General features: G+C 39.2%; 2 protein-coding genes across 2 annotated transcripts in view; both read right to left on the bottom strand.

The window, feature by feature from the left end:
• Positions 1-918: 918 nt before the first annotated feature.
• gpr184 (G protein-coupled receptor 184) lies at positions 919-8,352 on the bottom strand. Its single transcript, XM_020639312.3, has 2 exons — positions 7,800-8,352; positions 919-4,617 (listed from the first exon to the last, which is right to left on the bottom strand). Exon 2 carries the CDS (start codon positions 4,568-4,570, stop codon positions 3,533-3,535), a length of 1,038 nt encoding a protein of 345 aa, XP_020494968.2. The 5' UTR covers positions 4,571-4,617; positions 7,800-8,352; the 3' UTR covers positions 919-3,532.
• Positions 8,353-12,474: 4,122 nt separating this feature from the next.
• The window catches only part of prkd2 (protein kinase D2), a 33,705-nt gene continuing 18,761 nt past the window's right edge, over positions 12,475-27,418 (bottom strand). The window contains exons 3-20 of the mRNA XM_020639318.3: positions 22,724-22,862; positions 22,224-22,355; positions 21,863-22,062; positions 20,685-20,868; positions 20,505-20,576; positions 20,332-20,349; positions 20,026-20,185; positions 19,824-19,935; positions 19,038-19,115; positions 18,631-18,949; positions 18,416-18,468; positions 18,241-18,313; positions 17,716-17,822; positions 16,458-16,619; positions 16,114-16,212; positions 15,627-15,894; positions 14,813-14,898; positions 12,475-14,027 (exon numbers count right to left, since the gene is read on the bottom strand). Coding sequence (XP_020494974.1) covers positions 13,803-14,027; positions 14,813-14,898; positions 15,627-15,894; positions 16,114-16,212; positions 16,458-16,619; positions 17,716-17,822; positions 18,241-18,313; positions 18,416-18,468; positions 18,631-18,949; positions 19,038-19,115; positions 19,824-19,935; positions 20,026-20,185; positions 20,332-20,349; positions 20,505-20,576; positions 20,685-20,868; positions 21,863-22,062; positions 22,224-22,355; positions 22,724-22,862 — 2,487 coding nt within the window. The 3' untranslated portion in view covers positions 12,475-13,802. The remainder of the gene's footprint in view (positions 14,028-14,812; positions 14,899-15,626; positions 15,895-16,113; positions 16,213-16,457; positions 16,620-17,715; positions 17,823-18,240; positions 18,314-18,415; positions 18,469-18,630; positions 18,950-19,037; positions 19,116-19,823; positions 19,936-20,025; positions 20,186-20,331; positions 20,350-20,504; positions 20,577-20,684; positions 20,869-21,862; positions 22,063-22,223; positions 22,356-22,723; positions 22,863-27,418) is intronic.

Raw genomic sequence — 27,418 nt, 5'->3', positions numbered from 1 at the left:
ACCAGTCCAGTTGCCTTTGGATCAAGCTTCGAATTTACCTCGGAATATAGCAATCAGTACATTATTATTATCCTCTGTGACATTGCTATCTCTTTATAGGAACACTGATTGCAAAGCTGGCATAAAATTTAATTAGTGTGTAATATGGAAGTGGTTGGTGATAATCCATTTCAGTGGGTTTCTCGAAGTTTTGTTTAGTAGGTCTTATTTAAATCTATTAAATCTTCTGATTTTAATTTTTCCTGTCGCACATGCACACCATTACCTGTCTAAGTGTTTTTGGTTTTTTTTTATATTAACTGCCTCATTCTCTCTTAGCATTTCTGCTCTCCTCCATATCCTTGTGATCTATTTGTTAGTGTTTTTCTGAATTCTTCATAGAAAAGACAACATCCAGGTTTCGACGCATCTCAAGTGAATCAATGACAACATGCCGTACAAGAAACACAAATTGAAGCTCAATAAACATATTGTTTAAACATTTGGAACATTATTGAATTATGTACAGTAATTTAATTTAATGATGGCAGCCTGACAGTAGTCAGAGCACAAATTGAATTTAAATATCCTGCTTTTAGATTTGCTTATGTAATGTTGAAACTCTAATTATAAACCACTTTGTGTTTGTAGGTTAGAAATGCATTAAGTTAATATTTATACTTTATTGATCCGTAATAAAGCAAATATTGTAATGCTTCCTTAACAGGTCCATTAACCTACAGGAGTGGATTTTTCTAAAAAAAAAATGAATTGTCGAATTATTGTGTTTGTTTTAGTAATTCTGAAATGTGCATTACTAGCTTTACAATGCATGACCAATAAACACATTTCATTACTACTGAACAAAAATACTTTACATACTATACACATACAACAATCCAAGATGTAAAAAAATTAGATCATAGCATCACAAAAGAATCAGAATCAGAATCGGGGTTTATTGCCAAGTACATTTACATTTGAATTTGACTTGGTGTATTGGTGTTAAACAATTAACAAGGAAATAAAGCAGAAGGATGAAGGATGTGGATTTACAAAATCCTTCAGCTCTGTGCAATACAACTGTTGCAATTGCTAGAGTGATATCGTTATATTGATATATAATTAATTAATATAGAATTAAGATCCATGTTTATTCATGTCAAACATAAACTTAATCTGAGGGACTTCCTTGTGTTATGACACATCTATTTGTCTGTTTTTGATGTGGACGTAAAAGCAATTATACAATAATAACTACAGGAGTCACTGGAGTGTATTCATTCATACATTTCTAGAAAATGTTCTGTATAAGTTAAAACAGGTAGACCGAAACTGAAATGTTGTAAACAATATGTGTGCATATACAAGGAGGTATGAAATGCAGAATATATTGATTTGTGTTAAAAATGTTGCTCTGTTATTCTTACCTGCAGCACTCTCATTTGAGCCTTTCATTTTGTTAAAAGACAGTTAAATTCTTGATTTATGAATAAGACAAATTTGATTCCCATTTGCTGAGTTTTTTTTCTTCTTTTTTTAAGGTATGGCCATTTTTTGCCATTAATGGATATAACAGCTGAGGAGAGACAGGACACATTGGCAGATGAGATTGGGGGATGACAGTCAGCAAAGGGCCGAAGTCAGATTCTAACCCATGGCCTCTGTGACGGGGACTGTAGCCTCCTTTATAGATGGGAGCATCTGACGTTTAAAATAGACGGTATCTAAGTTGTTTAAAAAGCACTGCATGAAAAAAAAACAAATCCAAATGACTTTTTGTATGTCTGTTTCATTTTTCTGTGAAGTAGATATCTGACTTTTGTGAATTTTAAGGTTGATATATTAATGTTTTATAAGGTATATAGTCCTCGCTTTAGATAACAACTACTACATGCCTTCTGCCTTCCTGCGTAAAATAGTACTTTTCAATAAATTACTTTGTGTAGTATATTTATTGTTCATGGCTGTGTCCATTTTTAAATGTATCTAGCAATGTTATCTTTAATTTATTGGTAATAGAGGAGGTGTTTCTAAGAAATGGTTGCCTAGTTTCCGAGAATGTACATAATTATATCTCAGTTATTACCATCTTAAACCAGTCAGAATGACAGGATACTTAGTTGAAGAAATCAATAAAAGTGGATGATTTTTTTTAGTATTGCAGATGTAGTTCCTCTGAAATAAGATTGAAGTACCGTAATACAGTTGTAATTACCTCATCATAATGTATGAGAACTACCATGTAATTACCTGGTAAATACATGGTAATTAGGGGACTGTAAAAGGAATAATTACCTTACCTTACCAAAGTAAATATGATCAAATAGATGATTGAGTATTTATTTTTGTCATACAATGGTTGAAAATGTCACATGCATACAGGAGGAAACTTGGGCAATAGACATATTCAGGCCAAAATTTAATTTCCACTCAAGCACAACATGCAAATCATTTGAATGGGGTAGAAATAGCTACACAAGAGAAAGGTTGGCTGTATTCAGACCAAGGACTCAGCAGTAGAGGCTTTTGAAGAAATACACCTGCTAGTACAAACCTTGACGAGCTCACGTTTCATACTGCTTAGATGCAAAGTGCTCAGCTGGGGATGTATTAACGTATCCTACTAAGAGCTACTGTATGACTTATTGAAGAAAACATAATACAGGGCATAAAAGCCTCAATGTTGTCAGTTAACTGACAACCACCACACCAAAACACCCCCCCCCCCCCACACACACACACACACACACACACACACACACACACATACACACACACACACACACACACACACCGTTTTCCTTGATTGCAGTCTTTGCCCACTTGACATGTGATGCATACTGCTATGCTGATTACTTTTGCACATGACTGGAAAGGCAACATACTTGAATATTCCTTATCATTAGGCCTTATAATATCCTTACGTCTCCCTTCGCTCTGTCAGCTTAAATTGCAAAGGGAAAATATGTATCATCACATATTTGCTTAATGAACTGATGAAACTTTTACCACAAAACCACTCTTTTATTTGTCATTCATGCAACATGTTTCACTGGCACAGAAAACATACAGTCTTGCTTGTAATTATTTTGGAAGGCATGCTTAACAGTTAATGCACCTTTAGCTACACTGGGGTCACGCAATCACAATGGCAATATTCGCATGTAGATTGGAGGGACAGTACAAGGGCTCTTCAACCTCTGCAGTGTCCGACCACAGACCAGAAGTGGCTGCCACTGAAGCACCCTTGGGAGAGCGAAACCTAGGCGTACTATCCAAACACATGCTCTGAGATGCATGTTATTCAACCGCCTCCTCCATTTTGAGTTGGATATGAGAAAAGGCAGCACTGAAGTTTTCTCAGAGGATTTCTGCCGTCTCGTACACAAAAGTTGATTACAGAATTCAAAATATCCTGCTGCTTTCTTGCTAACTGTGAAAATGAAGACATGAGTTCAAACAGCTAAAATTACATGCATAATGCTGTGTATGCATGAACAGATAAATACACATAATATATGCAGTTTTCGTCAATATACAGCTTACTTCTTTATATTAAGTTAGCATTAGCCTGTTCTCTGGTGTGTGTAGTAACAGTATTGTCAGTCAGTGTACTTCGTGTGTACAGTGTCCTCCAGAACAGTTTCACCTCCTCCTGGACTCCGTTACTGACCAGTGCGTAGAGCACAGGGTCCACTACACAGTTCAGACTGGACAGTGCCAGCGTACACGAGAAGAAAAAGTGTGTCTTTTGCTCAAATACGCAGTAACTTCCATCAGAATCTACGTTATCACTTTTATAGAAGACTAGTGAGCGTACAAGGAGGAGGATGTGATAGGGAGCAAAGCACACTGAGAAGATCCCAATCACGCCGAATGAAAGCAGGCGGACTTTTCTCTTAGCCCTGGCACTAAGGCCATGACTTTGACCAACAGTGGCCAGAACCCTCCAGTAGCTCCCCGCCAACACCAGCAGGGGTAGAAGAAAGCCAATTCCCAGTCGGATCAGGTTAAACAAGGCCACAGGTTTCTTCATGGGGTACGTTTCGTAGCAGCGATCATCTTTTTCGTCATGGGCGTCTTTGAGTTCATCTTTGTATAGCACCAGGATGTGAAGCACAATCACCACAACATAAACACTGACACACTGCGTCCAGGCATAGCAGGACGTACGGTGTGTTTTGAAGCGTAGAGGGAAGGTAACAACAAGGCAGCGGTCCACAGAGATACAGCAGAGCAGGATGATGCTGATGTACATATTAGTGTAATAAACAAAGCCAGCTATGCTACAGGAAACTGCACCTAGCTTCCAGTGGTGGTCCTGCCGGTAATAATTAATCCAAAGTGGCATGGTGAAAAGGAAAAGTATGTCTGAAATCGACAGGCTGAGTAGAAATATTCCCAGGACGTTTTGCCGACGAACTTGCTGCCAGATTGGACCCAGAGTCAGCATGTTGAAGATCAAACCAAAAATGAAAGCCAGGATGTAAACAGACATTAAAAAGTCACTGATGGTGCTGTCACTAATTTCAACACACTTAGATGTAGAGTTTGTGGTTGTGGATTGTGGTGTAACCGTTGTAGTCATTGTTCCTTTAGATTTCTGTCAGTTTACTGTTACAGTAAGAAATTGACCTGCAAAAAAAAGGGAGGGGATTGTAAGTTGAAAGAGTGGAAGTGACACAAGCAACACAATTTTAATACTTTGATACTTTTAAATTCATGCAGACTTGGACATTTTTTATTTCCCCCAGCCTATTAAATGGTTCAGTGAGCTCAAGAGGGGCAGATGGCTAAAAAGTACATCATGTTTGAGAAGAGAATTTCCCACTCAAACGATATAGGCTAAGATATCACACTGCACACAAAACAAGACGGATACCTGCACGCCACATGGGACTGTACACCAATAAAAAAATTCTGGTATGACATCACTGACCACCTCTCTGTACTCTTGAGCTGCCACATCCGATGTTCACCCACACTCTGCCTACTAGGAGACATATCTACCGTCAACTTGAATATCACATCCAGCAAAATACTCCTCATAGCCTTAACCATCGCCAAGAAAACTGTCCTCATGAACTGGAAGTCAGTCAAACCAACCCCAAAACTCCGGCTGCAGTCAACTTCTGCTAAAACATAATCACAAACTCTCACCTCTCACACCACAACATTGTTTAACAACAACATATTCAACACATACCACTGCTCAACTCTTCAACTCTTTTCCACCTCTCAAGTCCCCCTTACTAAGCACCTTCTCTCCCTCCCTTTTGCTCTCTCTCTCTCTATCGCTTCTTTCACTTTTTGTATCCTTTCTTAGGTATTTCATATAATTTTGTAGTTTTTCTGTTCATAGTATGATGTGTCTGTTGATGTCTTATTTTGCTGTCTTTATTTGTCTTATTATTATTATTATTATTATTTTTGTTTTATTTACTGTATTTTGGAGCCGTTGTCCTGACCTTGTCTGTTTGTTTGTTTTTGTGCCTCATTTGTATATCACCAGTTTGTCACTTTATTGCACCTAATAAAAAAAATAAAAAAAGATCTAGTCTTGCTCCCTGACAGTAACAGCTGCACTCCTGCAGCTTGCACTACTAATACAAACTGAAATTGCCTATATTTCCTCCATATTATACCTTAACTTCCCTGTTCAGAGAAAAGAGAAAACATGTGTACAATGTGTTAATAATTTTCTTGGCCTTACGAAAATGGGAACATCAATGATTTAATGCCTTATATCAAAGAAGTTGATGTACACAACTCTGCTCCCCTAAGCCATGAGGATCACATCATGATTTCAGTGCTGTTTTTTTTTTTAAACTGACTATAAATGGTTAAAGTGTTAAATGTGTCAAATTTTATTTGAATAGGTGTTAAATGGGTCAAATTAGTTGTTGCAATGAGAGTTTTTCCATTCTGTAGAGACAAACTAACCCACAGTCAGACCCAGCTAGTTATCGCTAGTTTAAATGTATTCCTTCAGAGACTGATGGTCAGGTTTAATGTCTGATGTAATAGCCTTTAGCAGAGCTAGGAGGTGAAGCATCCTTGCAAGGCAAGAGAAATCAAAATGTTTATCATGTGAACTCATTGGTCTATATCACCTTATCTGGGATTTCATTCCTGATTTGTACGGACAATGCATGTTCTGTGCCAGTTCATCACAGAACTGTGGCTGAGATTCATGTCTTTTAGACAGATGAATCCTAGTTTGTATTCTACGTTGATTCCTATGAAAAATATCTTTGTCCTAAAATAACGCAACAAAGCCAACAATAGATAGAAATCATTAAAATAGGGGAAAGTTATCATGTAAAAATGTCGAGTATTTTTCTGATTGTTGCTCCCTTAGATCGTCGCCTACAAGGACAACTTATGTTTGATGTATTTTTTGTGTAAAATGACAAACAGGCCTTTTTTATGCAGATTTTATCATGTAAATATCCTGTCTCCTGTTGAGATTCTAGCACCAGGAAATTAAACACAAAACATACAAGCTTTGTATCTGAATACCTGTTTCTCTCTTCCTCACTGGTCTTCTCTCATTACATTTTGTTCAACCGCTGAGTCCTGGCCCTGGTGTGTTTATAGGCTCAGGAAGCATCTAATGCCATTAACTGCTGGACAAAGATAGGCTCTCCCATCCAAATTCAATAATGGAGAAGCCATTTAGAGGCAGAGCATCTCAAGAGAATGATAATGTGTGCCTGGGCTTGTGTGTGCGTCTTGTTTGATTGTGTGTATAAGAGTGCATGTACGTGCATGTAGAAATGGGTTTGCTTTAACGGGATTTTCAATAAAAAAAATTCAAATAATATGGGTTGGAAACCACACTGACTGGGGTATTCTGGAAATTCTGAAAGCTTTCCAAAAATTATTCATAGGCTGTATTTAGTCACCAGTCTGACAGCTATGATTAATCACAAATAGGTATTCCCCTCTTACAAACAAAGTGTGAAGATTTGTTTCATTAAGGTTCAGGTTCAGGTACAATTTGTACCAGCAGATCAATTTGGTAATTTGCCATTCGGATGCTTGCATCTCTGCTTTATACAACTAATGTGTGTTCTGTAATAGTATTCTACTGGTTCTGTTTTTGTTTTTTTTTCATTTTTATACCATCAGTGTTTGTCTTTCAAACTATTACATAATCCTAATAAATGTCTTCTTTACACAGCTGGTCCAAGCTTAAATCCATCCACATGTCTATCGAGCCTTCTACAGTATGTGATTGTTAACATTATAGACTGAACTAAGTTTGTTTATAATAACACAGCCTTGTCCCCCTGTAAGGTTTCTGAAAGAGCAAAAACTCCAGCCCACTCTTCTTCAAGCGAGAACACGTGTATTATAAATCAAATTTTCCAAGCCGAATGGAAAAATATGTCTCATAGCTTGCCTCCCTAATACCAAAGAAATCTTTCATAGGTGGCTGGGTTCACTTGAACAGTGCAGTTCTGTGAATTTCCCATATTTATTCGTCAGCCTGTTGTACTGATCTACGCTGGTTGAACTAGTGAAAAACATAAAACCTGAGAATAAACATTTTAACCCTAATTATTTTTTGCTACTCTGACCCATACTGCCTGAAGCATGGAGACTTTCCCTTGACAAGAGTCCACTTGAGACACAAAAAAAACAACTAGCAAAGAAAGTAAGGTTTCAAAGTAAATTAATAGCTTTAACAGCCTACATGCAAAACACTCAAATTGGAAAAATGTGTCGCATTTTTTTACCTCTTCACAACTGCTTTTTTGAATGTGGATACAGTATATAACATCTAGATATGTAATCGATAATGACCTCACCTGTTGTTTTTGGAGAAAAAGTGTGTCTTGATTGTAAAAGAAAGCTGTCCAGCGGGTGAAGACTGTCAGATGCCAGAGCTGTTTCACGTTCTGCAGAGTTCAGTCCAGGATGATCCGAGGACAAGCTTCAGAAGAGACTCTTTCTGGTTTCCTGACAAGCAGCCAAGACACAGCAGTCCCACATGGTACTCTGAAATAATGATGATGATGATCTTGATCTGCTAATACAACAACTGCAGAGAGTACGGTTTTGCTCTATCTGATGTTTCTGTTCTTCTTGAGATGACTTGCTGTTGACAGCCGCAATTAAAATGCCAGCGAGAGATGAGACAAAGTACAAACACATGTAGGAGGAGGGAGGTCTGGTTTTGCGCACGTGCATGGAGGAAGTTGACTACAGGGGTGGGGAGAAGCCCCAGACTGTAGGGAATCAGGTATGATGCAGATGGTAATACCCTAAGAGGCAAAGAACACTTCTTGTATTCCCGTATACTGTCCGTACTGTGTTTAAGGGAAATTCTGTGGCCAGAATACAAGTTCCTTTTTTACTTTTATTTTCAACCGAGTCTTTTCACAGTTAACAAACGTCATTCTTCGCTTCATCATCTTTGCTCTCAATCTGAGTTCTTGTTACACAAAGTAAGGACGATCACTTTCATTATGACTAAGTGTAAAAAAATCTAAAATACTTTGTTGGTTTCACTGCTAAACAAAAGACATCTAGATTCAAGACTTGTGAGTCTGCACTAGGCAGGGGTATGAACTGTTATTTATTAGACAGTAATTTACCCAGAACAACTCAGCATCTGTGAAATAGCCAAGATGCTTTTATGTTGTGAAAAGAATTCCTGATGGAAGCCTGCAGTTCATCTGTGAATGTGTTGAGTAAATATTTAGGTTAGCGGTGAATGCTGTGTATTTTCCTACATGGGAGTATACATACCTGATGCTAGCAAAAGGAACAGCTGAAAGAGGGAAAGAGGAACATTAGAAACAGGAAATATTAAATCATTTTTGCCATTGAGTCTAAAAAACGACTTCCTAGCCACAAAATGTTCTATTTTCTTATTTTCTCCATCACAGAGACTGAATCATCAGACTGTGGTGAATCATATTCCTCATGGACTTGATGAGTTTGGTGAAAATGCATACATACGAGGGAGAGTGTGTAAATTATTAGTTCAAATAAAAAATGTTTCATATATTTACTACTCCTAAGTATGATTCACATAATATTTAGAAAGGGTACACAGTGGTGATCTATGAGCATTGAACTTCAACATAGCATTTATTTTAGTAGACTGGTTTCAAGAAGAACAAAATAAAGCTCTTCTCTTGAAATGTTTATATTTGTTTCTTTTTTGCAAATAGTCTGTAATGTTTCACTGTTCAGTCTATAACAAAGTGCACATGAATCTCTTATTTACAAACAGCAATGCAAGCAAACATCAGGAAGCAGAAGCTCTTTCGTGTGATGGATTGATCAAATGTGCAGTGTGGAGATGTTGGCTGCCTGTTACTCTAAATTGCTGCTGCTTCTATACATCATTCTAGACATGTGTCATGTTAACTGTATACCCAATCATAAACAACAATCACAACCCTTAGTGTTTCCATTTCCAGCTACGAAAACTGCATACTGCCATGAAACATATCCTTATTGACATTTTATTATTTTGTTTTGCTGATTGATGCAGCAAATGCCTAAAGGTCTTTTTTGACGGTAACAACTCAAATTAACTATGTATCTGTGGTGTGTACTCGTACTCCTGAGTGTCTACTGACCCACAAAATGTGAAATAAATTCATCCATCAAATTTGCTCAACTTTTGATGTCACAAGTTGGATTCCGGTTAAAAAAAAATCCCCTCCCCTCCCCGCCCTGTGAAAACTCAGGGGGGCTCATTGCATTTAAAGAGACACACACACCAAACGGAGCGTTCTGAGAGAGCTGGTTTATACAGGGACACAAACCTCCTCTGGTGCTTGGTTCATGTTATATTTTGACCAAAGCACAGCACAGATGTTTCACTTAGACCACAGGGGACTGTTTGAAAAGGTTGAAAAGAGGTATAATATGTCTTCTTTAATGGAGAAAACACTTATCGGGCTGACATTTGAATATCAATGAAAGTCATATTCTGAAATGTTGTGAAAGCTTTAAGTGCATGAAAGGTGGAGTATTCTGACATTTTAAGAATGGCAGTGTGGGATATTCACCTTTCTGTCTTCTTTTTATAATTTCTCAGGACTAAGGTGGTATGTCTAAAGTCAATATGCATCTCTAGCAGCATTTCTCACATTTGGACCACTGTCAGCTGAGCTTGTGATATCCTTAACTGCCTTTGTTGAAACTTTGACAGATGCAGGACGTGAGGGCGAAAACACAGTGTAAGTATGGCTAATTGGATGAACAGTTCATAAACAAACCAGCTGTAAAATTCAGACAGTAAAATAACAAACATCAAGTCTTAATCAAACAACAAACCAGAGCAATGGAGAGATAAAGCAGAGCAGAAATGGAGAAAGGAGAAACGAGCTTCGCGCCTGGTCAGTTCTCACACGAAGATAAAAAGCCTGCCTGTTGTTGTTTTAGATTACAGTTGACTCTAAAGGACCTATTTCATCAAAGGTTTGCCCAAACACTGTTAATAAGAATGTTTCTGTACACCTTATTATTATCTGCTCTAATCAAAGTGACAGTCAATCTTTTACTTACAGTTTAAAAGGATTTTTACTTATTCTGGATTTGTTTGATGTTTTTTGTAAGTTTGAAGGGATCGGATATATCAAATAGATCATTTTACCACAAACATGTATAATACAATGCATTAAATAATGGTTTATTTTGTCACTTATAACATGTGATACGTTTTTCCTTGTGTTTTTTTTTCCTTCTGAATTCTCACAAAGTTACAGTTTAGTTTTTGTATACAAAGATGGGTGTGATGCTAATGAAGCTCTGGTGTACCTTTTAGTTTGAAATAAGGCTGACAATATGAATTGCTCTGTAATTTTCTGTAATTTCACTAAATGTTTCACACTGTTGAGTTCTTTCCTTTCAAAGTGCATTACGCTTAAGTGCAAACTCAGCAGCTAGCAGAGCTTTCTAATGCACTTATTGGCCAAACTGCAGGTCATTGGGGCTGCAATCATACCACCCCAGAAAAGTGCAATCAAATTCTGGGATCATGTTACATGATTACAGACTAAACATTTTAAGAGCAAACACATTTTAAGAGCAAACAAGGTTTTTATATTGTGTTTTCCCGGGTCATTTCTCAGTTAATGGTTATCTAGGGGGGACACAATTACTAAAAATCCCAAAAAACATCTTTTGATTACGACCACATTCACATTTTTTGGAGGCATCTGAGTCATTAATGTCACAAAATCATAAGTTCCCTCATAACAAAACAGATCTAAGACAAATACAGGAATTCAGAATTTGACTGTGCTGGAATCTGCTGTTGAAATATTTGATTTAATTATTTTAGGGTTACACCTTTTTCTCAGAGATTGCAAAACAGAGTTGTGAGTGCATATTTATTTTGTATTTATTAAAAATACAGACTTCCATATTTTCCATATTTTTCTCATTTACATTAATTAAACCCAATGAATTAATCTGTCTAACAAGTTTTTTCTGCTTAGCCTTATTCCAAATTGACCTTCAAAGTTGTCTTTGACTTTCATTTACTTGACGGCCCCTTCAGTCATCACTGTGAACCTGGCATAAAGTTATTTATTTCAAGTTGATCACGCCTGACTTTCCTGCTACTAGAAAGACTTACTAAGGCACCTAACGTGTATTTATCCACTGCTATAGTTCCCACACGATTTACACTTTACTCCTTATGTTGGCTGAAAACTACAGAGCCTAGCTCTTTAGAAAATTCAAGACAATTAATTTAGTAGAAGAAAGATGGTTTACACTTCTTTATGCACAAGTCTCTCAGGTTTGTCTCTAGTTTCTCATCTCTTCATTGCAAAGACAGCACCTTTGAGTGATGTAGCTGAATGGGGACATTCCTGCCTGCATTTGAAAAAAAGGAATAGGAGAATGCGAAACTGGTTTCATGTGGCATTATTTCTAAATAACGGCGGATGGAGTGTAGGATGAGCGAGAATGCCCTCTCCTCCAGAGAAGGTGTCTGTAGTGCCTCCATCAGAATAGAAAACAGGTCTTTTGTGTGGCCTCTATAGCCACAGAGCCCTGTTGAGTGCCACTCTGTCTCTGGGATGTAATTTTTATAAAATATTCTCCCTGGCCTCTGACAGCTGTGAGTCAATTTTCACGTGTAATCAAATGCATACACAAGTCCTTCACTTCTTCAAGATCCATGCAACATGTGTTTAAATGAGAGCATCCTTAATGCGTTTGTAACATAATGTGAGTACATTAAAGCAGAAAGTACAGCCAAAATATCTTGAATAAAATCAATCTGTCACATTATGTCAAGATTTCCTGTTATTGGAGGCAAGTCAAGTGACAAACAGGAATGTCTTAACTACTGCTGAGAAAAAGGCAAACAGTCTGTATTTTGATATAGAATCATCATCGCTAAGCATTTTAGCGTGTTTTCTCTCTCAAAGGATAAAGTGTCCGTCTCGGGATGACATACAAGTGCAGATAAATGAGATATTAAAAAATAAAGATACCACTCAAAAAATATATTTTTCAAGGTATGTATTTTCTGTTACAAAGGCTAGGATGGTCCTTCAAACATGTTCTACACAGTCTATGAATATCAAACAACGACATAAGCTTCAGGTTATACACATGTATCATGAGCCATCATAACTACAGGATGTTTAAAATGGATCTAGAGACGATTCTACTTCACAGAAACATGCAACATATTGACAACTATCAAACTACATACACTCTCCACATCCAGTTTAGTAACCTAAGCTGTCCATCTGTACACTTACATTAAAGGGAGAGGTCTGTTCTTCTAAACAATAAACATGAAGCAGGTTTAAAAAAAAAAAGAGAGAGAGAGAGAGACCATTAACCTGCTCAGTTATTAGAATTTGAATCTAATATACACGCAACTGTGAGGAAGTGTTCCCCATTAAAATACACTTTCAGAGACGGTTCATAGAGTGGGCAACATAATAGAAGCAATTTTCAGCTTTCAGCAACAGCCATTGTGGCGCATGTTGTGTAATCCGCAGGTTGGAAATGACTCATGAAGTTGTAAAGAGCAAGAGAGGCCCAGAACTACAGTTCATTTATACCCACAATGATGTCTCGACTCCGATGTTTCCAAAGAGTCTACTGTGGTTTAAAAGCAGCAGTAATTATGGGAGGATTTGCTGTCAGTGGATCAATACTTCCAGTTTTAAGGACAGGGCTTTCATTTATGGGAATGCATTTGTGAATACAGATGGGTCTGCCTCCACGTCTGCATATAAGTTATATCCAGCAGACAGAAAGTCTTTTGTCACTTTAATGCCTTTCATCACAGGAAAGAGATTGAACTGGTGTTTACTGAAGGCGGAGGAGACACTTCATACAAATGTCACTTCTCCTTTCGTTCGATGTGGTTCATTTTTTTTAACATAAACTCCTATTTGTTTTGAAAGATGCCGAAATAAGCACACCGGATTTAGACCTTCATGACTTGTGTAATGAGATGGTGTAACATGCCTCACTCAGCTTTTTGTATCAAAAGCAGAAGAGCATGCCGCCTCTTATTAGTGTGACTTAGTTTGATTAAATATGTTCTGTGTGTATCTTCACATTGAAAGATATAAACAATTCAAAACATTAAAAAAAGGGACCCACGTTTTTAGAGGTAAATGATCAGAGAATTGCTTTGATGACCTCAGGCTTGAGGAGAAAATATGATTTATTGCTGCAAAGTAGAGCACTTGCACACACAGATGTCTGGCTGCAAAAGAATAAACTGCTGGACAAAATCCTTCTTGAAACCAAATGACTTTTACCAACTTGTCTTTCTTCCTACATGAGTCCTCTTTTTTTGTCTCTGGATGTCAGAGAATACTGACTCTCTCGGTGAGGCCTTGCATGTCTGCATCCTCCCCGCCCTCCTCGTCGTCAGAGGCTGATGCAGGAGGAGGAGGCACGAGGTGAGCGGGGTAAGGCAGAGTGTGTTCATTTGCAAACATTTGCCAGCGGCTGTCGTCGCTCTCGTGGGTGATGTAACGCCCGCCTAGTTTGGTCTCCAGCTCCCGCAGGTCAAGCCACGTCTGATAGTCCTGCGAGGAATAACAGGAATAAACACAAGGATGAAGTTTCACTTTCAAGAGCCTTAAAACTAGAAGAAAGTTAAACGGGGATTTATGTGTTTACAGCACATCATCCAATAATCACTTTAGATCCTATGTGTGTGTGTGTGTGTGTGTGTGTGTGTGTGTGTGTGTGTGTGTGTGTGTGTGTGTGTGTGTGTGTGTGTGGGTGGGTGTGTGTGTGTGTGTGTGTGTGTGTGTGTGTGTGTGTGTGGGTGTGCGTGTGTGCGAAATGGGAACTGAAAGACTTCTAGACTGATCTGATGGTTTCTGAGGAAGTCTAATACAAAATGAAATTCTGCCGTGACACTGAAGCGAAAGAATGGATTTTCTTGCAACAAAAACAACAAATACGCTAGGATCACCTACAGACAACGCTGGCCTTTTTGTTTTCACTGCTGAACATTTTGTTTTGAAGTAAACATCGAGCTATGCTGTCAGCGAAAACATTATTATTAAACCAGACTGTCTTCAGTAATGTTCCAAATTGTCAGCCTTGAGCTGCTGTCTTGTGGCGCAATTATGAGTGCAGACTCCTTGTGTTTATTTTTGACATTTTCAGTAAAGGCTCTCTCTTTCTTTTTTATAGATGTGTCTCTGTCAATCAAATAAAAGTGAAGTTCTTTGGGTTACCACTCTGCTACTGGAGTGAATTGGGGATAAATGGTTTTACTTTAATTTTAATTACACGGGGTAAAATGTGTAAAATGTGTCTATTTAAAAAAGTGTGCATAGTGGTAGTGTTTATGTGATACCTGTAGGTATACATGGCTGAGACTCTTGTCCACACTGTAGCGTTTTCTCATCTTAACTTGCAGCAGGTTGTTGATCAAGTCGATTGCTGAAACCAGAAAGCACACACAAACAGCGTTTGTAAATAGACCCAGACTAGCTACAGCTCAGTGACCACAGTTATTATAAATATCACACCTTTGCATGCAACCTTAATCTGTACTGATGACTACACCTGCAAACTGTTTTTGTAGAACTCCAATAAATTAAAGAGGAGCCGCATGTTGAGAATAACCGTCATCATGATGTATAAGCAAACACTTGTGAATGATTTACAAACAAACAGACAAAATAGAAAGCCAAGTACAAATAGTTGATTCAGTAACAGCTTGACCTACTTGAACAGTTCATGTTAATCTTTATTATCACACACGCAAGCTCTGTGGCATGAAGTACATGAAGTACAGCTGATGCAGTCTAATATGGTCCTGCATAAATCTTACAGGTTAATTGTACTTTATGTTAATGTTGGAGGATGTAGTTTGTACTGTTTTGAAATCGTGTTGCACTATTCAGAATAGGTAAAAAAGGTGGACAAATTATAGGGAATGAAACTCTTTTTATAACTAAATGAAATAACAAAAAATAAAAATCTGAAATAATTATCTTTAGGTTCAATCAACACCTCCACACCTCAACACCTCACATCAGAAGCTTCCTGGAGGTTGGTTTCCTGCAGGGCTCTTGCAGGAAAGAGCACCAGCCTGCATTATTTTTAGCTACTTGTAGAAACTGTTCGTTGTCTCCCAGATGTCTTAATGTGTCGTCTGTTTTTACCATCACTTGAGATCTGTTTCCACGGGTTGGGAGGGTACATGAAGGCTGCGTTGTGGATCTGGTCGTTGATATCTTCGTCCTCATTAAACGGGAATGTCCCACTGAGGCTGACGTACATGATGACGCCCACTGACCACATATCCAGTGAGCGGTTGTAGCCCTGGTTCAGTAAAACCTCCGGGGCCAAATAGGCCGGGGTACCAACCACGGAGCGGCGGAAAGACTTCTCGCCGATGATGCGGGCAAAACCAAAATCACAGAGCTTCACCTGAGAGACGGAAACAATGAGGAAGATTAGGCAGGGAGTCATCTTGTTATTTAGGTAGGGTGTGGGAAATATATTGATGTAATGTCAGAGGCCTTCAGAATAGTTGTAGATGTGTGAAAACAAGTATGTGCTACTTTTACTTCCGCTTTAGTCACCCACTGCATATGAGAACGCGTATGTTTTTACACAGTGTGTGTTAATTTGTGTGTGTGTGTGTACCTGGGGGAAGGGATCAGCAGAGGCGAGCAGCACATTCTCTGGTTTCAGGTCACAATGAACAATGTTTTTAAAGTGCAGATGCCGCAGAGCTGCAAGAATCTACACACAGACAGACACAAACCCACAGCCAAGAAAACAGGATATGAATAACTTGTTTGATGTATAAGCAAGTATCACATCTTCAAACTGATGTGGTGACGCACTAAATATGCAGACAGAAAAACAGCAACACGTCTACGTCTACTCTACTGAGACTACGATTTCAGGATGTCATAAACAGAAACCACAGAACATGTATTTACACACACACAAATGCTCCTTTCTCTGCTCTAGCACATACACACCTGGGTGATGAGAAACTTAGTGAGTCTCTCGGGCAGTCTGCCTTTCTCACTGGAGAGGATCATCTCCAACATGTCACCGTGCAGCTTCTCCATTACAACAAACACTTTCTCCGGCGTCTCAAACATGCACTCCAGGTTCACAATGCCCAGGTGACGTAAACTCTGAGAAAGAAGGAGAAGGCGGAGGAGGAGTGGGATTTGGAAATTGGAATTTGGTTGAAAAAGAGGGGGAGAGTGAAAAGAGATGTGATGAATGAGAAATATTGACAGATTGAGAATTTAAATAACAGATTAAAAGTGAGAAAGTGGTTTTGCCCAAATAAGGCGTACAAATTTCACCTGAAGTCATTTTTGCTACTTAGGTCAGTATGACACAGGGCATACATTTCCAAAAACCTATTTTGTCTTGAAACCTTTGTTAAATGGCAGATCAAGTGAGTAACTGCAGTACTGAAGGGAAGTCAGGTCTTTTGGGGATGGTTATAAAGAGCACATAGACAGACTGCTGCACTTCTGTCTCCATCTGCTGGTGACAAATGTAACACACATCATATAAGAAGGGGACGTTTTAATGTATTTCTGGGATGTACTGCACTCTCACTCAGCCACAACAACCATCCCAGCATCCACTTGTAGGCTCCGACTGGGGGGTTTAAGATATCATTTCATCACTCCTCAAATGTCTGCATGAAAATTAAAACTGTGAGGAGTGATTGGTCGTTTTGGTTTTGGTCCATGCCACAAAAGTTGAATTTACTTAATTTTTGGGGGTTGACAATAGTTGCTTTGTTTTTAACTTGGATGTCAAATATAATTGTTTGTTGCTGACCTTTTTAAGTGTCAAAATGGATTTGGATTTCTACATATATATATACACAGTCAGTAAATAAAAAGATGATTAAGTCAAGATCATAAAATGAGTAAGGAAGCCTCTAAATCAGTCCTGTAATGTAACAGGAAATTATCGTAACTTTGTTTTATAAAGCACACAAATATAAAGCACATAAATAAATATAATGAATTAATTTAACAATCTTTCTTGAAATTTTAATGATTAGTGGAAAAGCTGGGATGAGACGATGCTAACACATGCAGTTCAACGGAGTCAAAACACTCCTCACCACTGTGAGAACACTGTCTAAGTGTTGGAGTTTTTCATATATTTTCCTATAAAAATTAAAAATAAAAAAAAAGCACCTGCTGCATTGTCAGTATTCGTGTATAAGAACACATGATACAAACAGTCCATGATGTTTACCTGCAGGATGGCCACTTCATTCCTCAGCTGGCTCTCCTGCTTGGTGGGGAAGCGAAGCTTGTCAATGACTTTGACAGCTACGTCCCGTCCTGTTTTCCTGTGCTTTCCTGATGAAGAAATAAACAATTATTAATAGTTGGTTTTAAACTGAGCCTCATATGTCAACATCCACAGGGCCCTGGTGTCTAGACTTTGTGACATACTTTAAATAGTACTCCAGTGACTTTAAGATGTGCTCATACATTCCTGTCTGAACCATGATGAAAGAAAATCTGACGCACCAGAACGAAAATTCTAAGACTAAACTCCCATTTTCCGAGAAAGTGACAGAGAATATTGGTAGGAGAGAGCCAAGGAAGATATGTCAAATGTCAAGACTTGAACCAATGATGGACGTGAGGACTAAAGCTTATGCACGTTGGGCACATGCTCTAACTGATAAGCTACATCGCTGTCTTCATTTTGACCTTTAAAAAATTAAGCCATATTTACTTGTTCATCATCACTGGACAATGATATACATACCTCCATACACAACTCCAAACTGCCCAGATCCAAGCACTTCATCAGCAAAAATCTGGTACACTGAACCAATGTCCTGTAGGACAACAATATTCCATTAAAGCGATTTTCATGTTTAGTTTTTAATTTGTTTAAAGATAGAAAAGGAGTAACTGGTAAAATTTACAAAAAGTCTTACCACATTCTCTTGGATTTGACTGTTGGACACCGATATGCTGATTGAGGCTTGTCCTGAAAATATAGAAGCAAAGAAAATGTACAGGTTATGAGATATTAGATAGATTAGATAACTTAGGGACGTAGACGTCTAGGGGTATAGCACATATTAAACAGATATGCTTATCCAGAAAAATCTACAAACACACCACCCACAATGTGGTGCCCTGAACCTACTGTGCGGTGTGTTCCCCTCAGCTGGTGCATCCTGAAAGATGGATGGCATCAGCGCCTGGCGGATTGAGCTCTCCCATGCCTTGGCCACCTCACGCCCGATGCCACTGTTAGGAGCTACTTGGCTGGGTGAGGGGGGTGTCTGAAGGGGGAGAGACTGGGGATTGTTTGGGGAGGGTGGTGGGATGGTGTTGGGGTCCTCCCCAACGAAGTAGCACATGGTGCCTGTGATGAGCTCAAAGCAGTGAGGGTTTGTGCCGGGGGGGACGAGGTTGAAGTTGCTTGCAGGACGAACCTCTAGAATCTCAGACAAAGGGAACTCCTGCAACAGGACGGATCAGTGAATTATGTTTCAAACTCTTAATAAGTGACTTATAACCTTTGCTTTTCATTGAGTAAAGTATATTTACCTTGTAGTACTTGTTGGTGGTGTTGTTCTGGAAAAGGATGATGCACTTACAGTCCAGGCGCCAGTAGTGCCTTTTTCTCTGTTGGAAGTGAAGTAAGGTGTTATGAGGAGGGGCAAAAAAGGTAGGGAGGGACATTGAGGGCAGGATGGAGAAAGGACAGAGTGTGGATTTGGGGCAAAGGTCAGAGATTCATACGTATGCATTTAAGTTCAATGTTGACGTCCAGCGAGAAAGAAGAGCGTCAGGTGAGAAGAAGTTTGGACAGGAGTACAAGCTGCAGGGAGAAAAGGTGGAAAGAAGAGAAAAAGGAAGATAAGTAAAGTGTTAGTGAAGCTGGAGAGGAAACACAAGTAAGAACAAGAATGTAGAGGCAGAAAAGTTTCCTTGAGATCTATTAAAGAGAAAATGATTTGGAAAATGAAAAGGCAGAGCTAGTGCTATTAGCAAGAATTTGACAAAACATCCGCTGAGTGCTGTTTTCAAGGTCAGTTAGCTTTTTTACCACACATCATACACACTTGTTTGCATGCACCATTATATAAAAAAAAGAAGCAATAACACTCTAAAAGCAGAAGCAAACAAAGTATATAGACCAATGCTGAGACGGCTCTTTCTTTCTCTTTTATGTTTCACAGAGAGTGCAAGTTAACACAACAACAATCTTCCTGCAATAAATCAAAGTAAAGAAAGTAAAGAATTTAAGTTGATGCATCTTCAATAAATTGCCTAAACTGTATGTGCCCACAAAAGTGACAAGACACTGTGAATTATGGGTAACATTTTTACCAGTGTGTCCTTATTGCTGTAGTGAACCATCCATCCTTCCTTTATAGCTGTACTGGATCGGCGGGTTGTTTGTCTCATTGACTGTACTACCCTCATCAGAGGGATGTTCACACTGGAGAGAGAAGGACAGAGCTCAGGAGTTCAGTTGGTCAAATAGGGATATTTGAGGAGTTCCTTTCATTTTGATATAATTTCCTCATACTTCTGGTCTCCACTGGTTCCATCCTGGTTGTTGTCAGGAGAGAAGGAGCCTGGGATGCTGCAGGCCTCGTCTGAGTCGTCCATTGAAGATTTGTCTGCAGAGTCGTACTCGGTGCTGTAGTCCATGGGCACCTCAGGGTCCGCACTGGGGCTTGACATGTCTGCACCAAAATACAGCAAGAAACCAGATTTAGTGGGATATTACTTTAAGCGAGAATCTGTTAATGATGTGCAAAAATATGACTTGCTACTGCTGTCACTACTGCTTTTAAAAAAGTGCATGGATCAACACTGAGCATATACTTACCACAGTTACTTCTGTTTTCTGAGAAGATAAAGAAAATGAGGTTACAGAATTGTTCATGATATACATCATTCATGTATGATTTCAATGTAATCTGGTTCTAATAGTGGTAACATGCGAGGTTTAAAGAGCCATAAATACATTATAAGAAGTGATATAATTATATCTTCCCTCACCTCCGATTGTCTCGCCGAGGCAGTCATTAGGGACCTTGTACGCACAGCGTTTATGGCAGTTGAACTTGCAGTCTGAGAGGTTCAACAAACATTATTCATTCTGTTCAGATATCAAGCAATCCAATTACATCAAGCTAATACTCTGCATCACACTTTACAGAATTGTAATTTTCTCCTGACCTTTGCACTGCAGGCCCTGCCTGAAGAGTCCTCGGAGCAGCCTCTTGCAGTACTGGCACACCGTCGGTCGTGTGTACGAGTGGACAGCGAATGTGTGAGGCACCTTCACCTTGCTCATCAGGATCTTGTCCAAATGAACGGGTCGGCCCGTGTAGAAGCGCCTGGCGTCACTAGGGGTCCGTGGCTTGCAGAATATGGAGGAAATAAGCAATGAAATGGATTACCTGTGGGTCAATCTTTCGCCCAAAAACACTTTTGACTCTTAGAGGCCGCAGAAACAAGATTTGTTAACATCTCAAACTTGCAAGAAAACAAGTGATTATTTACACACCTGCAGACACAGAGCACAATATCATTTATTTAGAGTAATGTTTGTGTCAACCTGACAAATGTAAGTCCAGTATTCCACTCTCTTATAGCTTTGCTTGTTGTCTCTAATAACTCCTTAGATAAAAAAAAAAAACTGGCTTTTAATCAGCTAAATGCTCCTATATACTAGATAAATGCTACCTGTTACTCTCTACTTTTTTAGCTGAGCATTTAGTGCAAAGAGGGTTTAATGAGTTTTTACACTGTCAACTTCTGTAACAGCAGCAAATCAAGAAGAACTGTGAGAGTAGATAAAAATCAATCAATTAGGATTATCACTTTGAGCAACCACTTGCACATTTTCTTATTGCTCTGCTTTTTATATGTTTATTTATTATATCTATATAATAATAATAATAATAATAATAATAATAATAAGATATCGATCATAGCTTTGCTAGGCCTATGATTTCTCTCTCTCTAAATAGCTTCCCTATCTACTCTTTAGCACTTGAGTTGTAAAATATTGCTAAACAAATTTTCTATAAAACCAATTATATCAGTGAACATAGTCACGTTATTAATTTTGCCTTTAGGTGCAGAGGTTTTGTAATTCCATCTCTAAACTTGTGCCTTTGGTGAGAAAAGTCATAGTTAAAATTTCTTTGGATTATCCCTGAAGACATTCAAAAGAAGCCGTTTGTGTGAATCACATTTTTTGACAGCAATCTCAACCAAAGAATAACTGTAAACCACTAAACTTGTTCTTTCAACTTAAAACAAAGTTACTTTGGTTAGAATGAAAACACCTATTTAATTTCAATAGCCTAAAACAGCCAAGAGCATTGTGTGCATGAATCCAGCATTACCATTTGTGTGTGGGAGCGTACAAGGCTGGCTTCTTCTGAGCAGGTGGAGGCCGTCCCGACACTGTACACCGACTCAGTGGTGGAGAGGCGCAGGGATTGGCTGCTGCTCAGGGAGGTGGTGGAAAGACGCCGTTTCCGAGCTCCACTGCAGTTGTTTGGGATGCTGAATGCACAGCGCTTGTGGTAGTTTAGTCCACATCCTGCAGGGGGCGCCATGGATTAAAGAACCAAGGAGCAATTGAAAGAAAGACATGGATCATAATTGATGAGTGTGACAGTTGATTTCTGGCAGAAATTAGAGGAGCACATCAAAGTGTTTTTTTTTTTTTCTCGTTTCATTTCATTTCAGTGTTTTCCTCACCGTCACACTTCAGTCCTTGTCTGACCAGCCCGAACAGCATCTCTCCACAGTGATCACAGAAGGCCGGGGCCCGGTATGAGTGCACATTGAGTGCGTGGGGCCGAATCTGGAAATCTTCAAATGTGGCTGCAGCTTAAAGAGATCAAAGAAGAACAGTGTGGCTACAGTGCATGTCAAGATACAATCATTTGGCTGGAGCAGGGCAGATTAAGTCTGACATGGTCGGTAAAATGCAAACAGAAAAATACATTGCTTTTCATCCTGATAGGGGAGCATGTTTGAAACGATTAAAGAGCAGATTATTGCAGTATAACCTGAAGTCAAATAAACAGATAAGAACTTATTTGAACAGTTTGATGTTAAGTAACACCGACATGGCAGGTAGAAATCGGGGGGGGGGGGGGGGGGGGGGGGGACAACAAACAAGGTATACTTAGATTATTAATATCTGAACATGAAGGTTACATGATATTTAGATGAGAGTAGAGTTGGCTTCTTACCAGAGAGCACCACCTCCACAAGATCCCCTTCCTGAATGTCACTGGCCCCTTTCACCAGCTGCAAGATGTTGTTTGTAGATGTGTCGTGTTTGAACAACAAAATCTTGTCATAAATGCCATAGAAGCCGCACTCTGGGAACTGAAAAGAAAAAAGAAAAAAATGTAGGTTAGGAGAATAGAACAGGTACAATTTTGCGAAAAGGAAAGCAATGGATTTCTTTCTTTTTTTTGGGGGGGGGGGGGGGGGGTGCCTTTATTGGATAGGACAGCTGACAGGAAATGCGAGGGCAAGAGAGTGGGGGATGAAGTAAAGGGCCATGGTCTGATTCCAACTTCGAACCCACAGCCTCTGCAATCAGTACTATAGCCTCTGCACATGGGGTGTGCAACATAACCGCTATCCGACAGCCAAAGAGATGCCTTTCTTATTAGAGAATAAATCTGCGATAGACAACTAAAAATTTCTGGTACACAATATTGAGTACAAGGAGTCCAGCGTCTATTATTGACAGTAAATGTTTTAGTTAAAAAAAATAGAGTGAAACACAATCAGAAGCAACCTTTGAAGGCAGCACTAACACTGGCCGTGGCGCCTTTTTTGTATCTAGAGAAACAAAAAGGGAGCTGGAGTTTAGAGACACTGTCTATGGCTAATTGTTGCAATTGCATGCAGATGTCTATTTATAGAGATTATTTAAAGCTAAATCATATGTAGTTACATAATGGCCACAGAGTGATTCCTGTATTGCATACAGCTCTTGCATCTCTCCACATTTGTTCACCACCAAGACTTTTTCATACATAGAGCCAAAACACAATGAAACGCCAATGGACTAAAGTACAACAAGCACAGCCAGTGCACTCCAGACATCCAAAATTCTGTCATCTGCCATCAGATTCTGTATTTATTCATTATTTATATTTCAATCTGTAAAAGGAAATGAACGTCATATTGAATCTGTGGCACAAATGCATGCTGACATGATATATATAGTAGCTGATCTGTCATTTACATTAACACTAACATCCTCTGCTTTAACATTTGGGAACAGTCAGTACTCTACATTTAGGTACACAGCAATGTGTATGTGTGCTCAAGCATATGACACTACCCTATATTCTTAACTAATACCATCACGTCCTGCTATGTAAAGCTTCTGGAATATAAAGCAGCCAACACAAAGACACACAGAAACCATACACGCACAGGTGTAAGCACTTCTAAGGGGACTCACTGGATTCATTCCACAGATTAATTAACATGGTCAATGTAGAGAGCAGGACAAGAGAGAAACGTTATCCTATCTTCCCATCAGTTATACACACACACACACACACACACACACACACACACTCACATACACTCAGGAGTTTCCATGAAGCTCTTCCAGAGATATGAGAGATGAGTGTGTCAGTCAGAAGTCAGCAGAGCAGAGGATGCTGTCATAGGGAAACCCTGCTCTCCTGAATCTTTAATACTGTCTGGTTTTACTTCAGTGGAACAACACACAGGACACTACAGCTACAGGTGGGAGTATTTAAACCAGAGAATTCAACTAGTTGAAGTTTTACACATTGAACACAAACACACAACTCTCCCTGTCCATGTTGCTGGTGTTTTTTATCATGTTGGGTCGAGATCCACCATCTGGTAGGCTCTAACAACTTACAGGAAGGGGAACCGTGGTCTCCACCTCAGAAAAAAACAATGATACACACACACACGCACACACACACACACACACCTCCTCCTTACTATAACCATCCTCCCTAAAAACAAAAACACACAACCTTTCTCCCCCCAACCCTTTCCCTTCTTTTCTCCTAAACACATACACAAATGAAATCACACACGTTCAAACAGAGTTTACCATCAGGCGCTCCACTTCACCACATCTGAACTCCAGACCTGGTTTGTACAGCTGCCAAGCTACACAGTGAGTCCACCACGCCCCAGCAGTGGGCTTCTGCTGCTGACCGCATGGGCACCACAGAGACACAAGCAGCAGAAGATTGCCCTTCTTTACACAAAGTCCTCAACCATTTCAGTGTTCCATTTTCAGGTTACACTAAAAAAAGATTACTAACCTGGAGTTTTGAAACACAACCAGGCACTGTTATAGACGCTAGAAAGATATGTCCACTGGTAATATAGTGTTCAAATACTATTTGTTACAGACAATGAAAGGTTGATTCACAGGGCAGGACACACACGAAAAAACACAAGCAGAAAGGGAAGGCAGAATAGAATGAGGAAGAATAGTGATAGCATTATTCTTTCAGCACAATGAGTTTTCTTCTGGGACAAAGTTGACACTAATATTTGAATTTAGCTAAAAGCTTGCTTTCCTTGCATAGTGTGAGGTCAGTCTCCAACAAAACCCTTATTTCAATTCAATTTCAATTTATTTTGTATAGCGTCAACTCATAACAAGTGTTATCTCAAGACACAAAAAGCAGGTAAAATACCTTATTCTTTGTCTGTTAACATTACAAAAGAGCAGGTAAAAAGACCTTACTCATTGTTATGTTACAAAAAGCAGGTAAAAGACCTTACTTATTGCTATATTACAAAGAGGTTATTTAAATTTGTTTTACTAAGTTTTACTTAGTAAGTCAATGCCAAGCAATTATAACAACTGTAATCAACATATTTGTCCAGATTACTTACAGGAAATGGCCTCAAAGGAGGCACTGCTGCAACACAGGAACGATCAAGGATAAACCGCTTTTTTTTTTTACTTCACTAGAATATTTGACCCCTTGGAAAAATAATCACCCACCATGGTATTATAAATGACACACAGCTGTCATTGATGTTAACAATAGGGTCCAGAGGCATTGTAATGGGAGCAGTTTAAAACATTCTCCACAGGAAAAAAGAAGACTGTGCATGTGCAGGTACTTGTACAGCTCAGGTTTGATGTAGTTATTTCATAAGAAGGTGACAGAGGAGCGCATTGGACTTGAATGCAGGTGGTCAAAATTTAGACACCAGGTCTACTCCAGTGGATGATTTTTCATTGATGACTGAGATGCTCTGCTCAGCTATGCAATCTTTTTAGCTGCTTTCAATATGAGTAGCATCTTGAAAACCACAGTGTGTTTATGTGTGATGTATGATTTCCTGGTGAAATCTAGTCAGAACATTGACGTTGAATCACACTTCTTCAAAAAGCTGCTTAAAAAAAAAACTTCTTAAACGTCTTTCTACCAGATAAAAATGCTCGCTGGGTTGTCATATGGATATTCCTCGGACAGGGAGAAGGGAAATTGGCTGTTTCATGTGAGTAAGCTGAACAGGCCCTTTAATCCCAGCAGATGTCCACATGCATGATTTAGTCTTGAGGTCAATTAAACAATGAAGTTACTTATAAACAGGCTCCAAAGTTTCCACAAGTCCAAACTTAAAGCCTGGTTGTTGTCTGACAGGAGTGAATCATGTAATGACTGCATGCATCAGTAGCTGGCATTACCACATGTAACACCAACTGCTGCCCCTTATAATTACAAACACCCACAGATCCCACAGATCAGAGGAGATGTTGAGCCCAGCCAGAATCCACAGCCACCCCTCAGCCTCAGTCGTCTATTAGCCCCCGACAGGACTGTTTGATGCCCTGCTATTACCCTGCTCTGTTACTCTTACTGCTTACTTACTTTTCTTGAGCAACTCAAGACACAAATCAAATCATACTATTCTGCATCTGCTGTCTTAAACATACATAATGTGCGTCTGGGCAGACCACGAGTCTTTACGGCTTGACTACAAAAACACAAATATTCCAAAACCACATTAACCTCAGCGTAAATTACCGTTTTTCTTCTCTCTCTGTTTCAGTTCGCAGCGAAAAATACAGTATGGGAAAGCACAAAAGCCGCACATAACTTCTGTCTGTGTCTAATCATGGTGAAAATGGAGTTTTCTGTCTTCTAATGACAACTCTATATGTTTGTGCACACTGTATATCTGGCTGTGTGTTTGTGCATACACTGTTTGTATAAGTCTGCAGACAAAGAGCAGGTTTTTATTATCATTCATACTGTAGTGTAGTGTAGTGTGGTTTGCCTGGAGACAGGGCTGTGTCTGCAGCCGCTTTCTTTGGGTTACCAGGGATCAGGTTGCCCTTCATCGCCGGCACTATTCCTGCTTCTCTTCAGGCCAATGAAGCCATTATGTGTGAAATGAATTATGAACTAGGCTTTCTTTTCCAAAACCCCTCCCTACAACAACAACTCTCCTTCCTTTACTTCTGCACTATACCAGCTTTCCTATATCTTATTTCTATTTTAGATATCTGTCTCGTGTTTTAACCAATGTATTTAATAAGAAACATCATACAAAACACCCATCAAGTAGCTCGAGGCAAACAGGGAGACACAAAGAAAATGTATTCTGTTATCTTTTCTGAGCTCTAGCATTCTTCTCCATGTGGTCCACTCCCTCTCCTGCACACTGATGTAATGCTTAAGGTGGGCCAGCAGTGCTTCATCTCGCCAGCAACTTGACTGACTCACTTTTTTTAAATGTTTGAGGCTGTGTTCTCTCTAGGAGGATGAAATGATTTTCCATGGGAGCAGACTGAGTGTACATTTGAGCACAGGTATCAAGAACAACACTTAAACGAGACTGGTCCAAGATGTCCTAGAGAGAATTTAAAAGTGAATAAAATCTTTTAAATCGTCAGCTGACGC

The sequence above is a fragment of the Labrus bergylta genome, chromosome 11 (assembly GCF_963930695.1).
Source record: "Labrus bergylta chromosome 11, fLabBer1.1, whole genome shotgun sequence".
Taxonomy (NCBI): Eukaryota; Metazoa; Chordata; class Actinopteri; order Labriformes; family Labridae; genus Labrus; species Labrus bergylta.
This window is presented reverse-complemented; position numbering and strand designations above follow the sequence as displayed.

What these genes read in the sequence shown, in the direction of transcription:
- gpr184 (XM_020639312.3), bottom strand. Translation starts at nt 4,570, where the DNA reads ATGACTACAACGGTTACACCACAATCCACAACCACAAACTCTACATCT.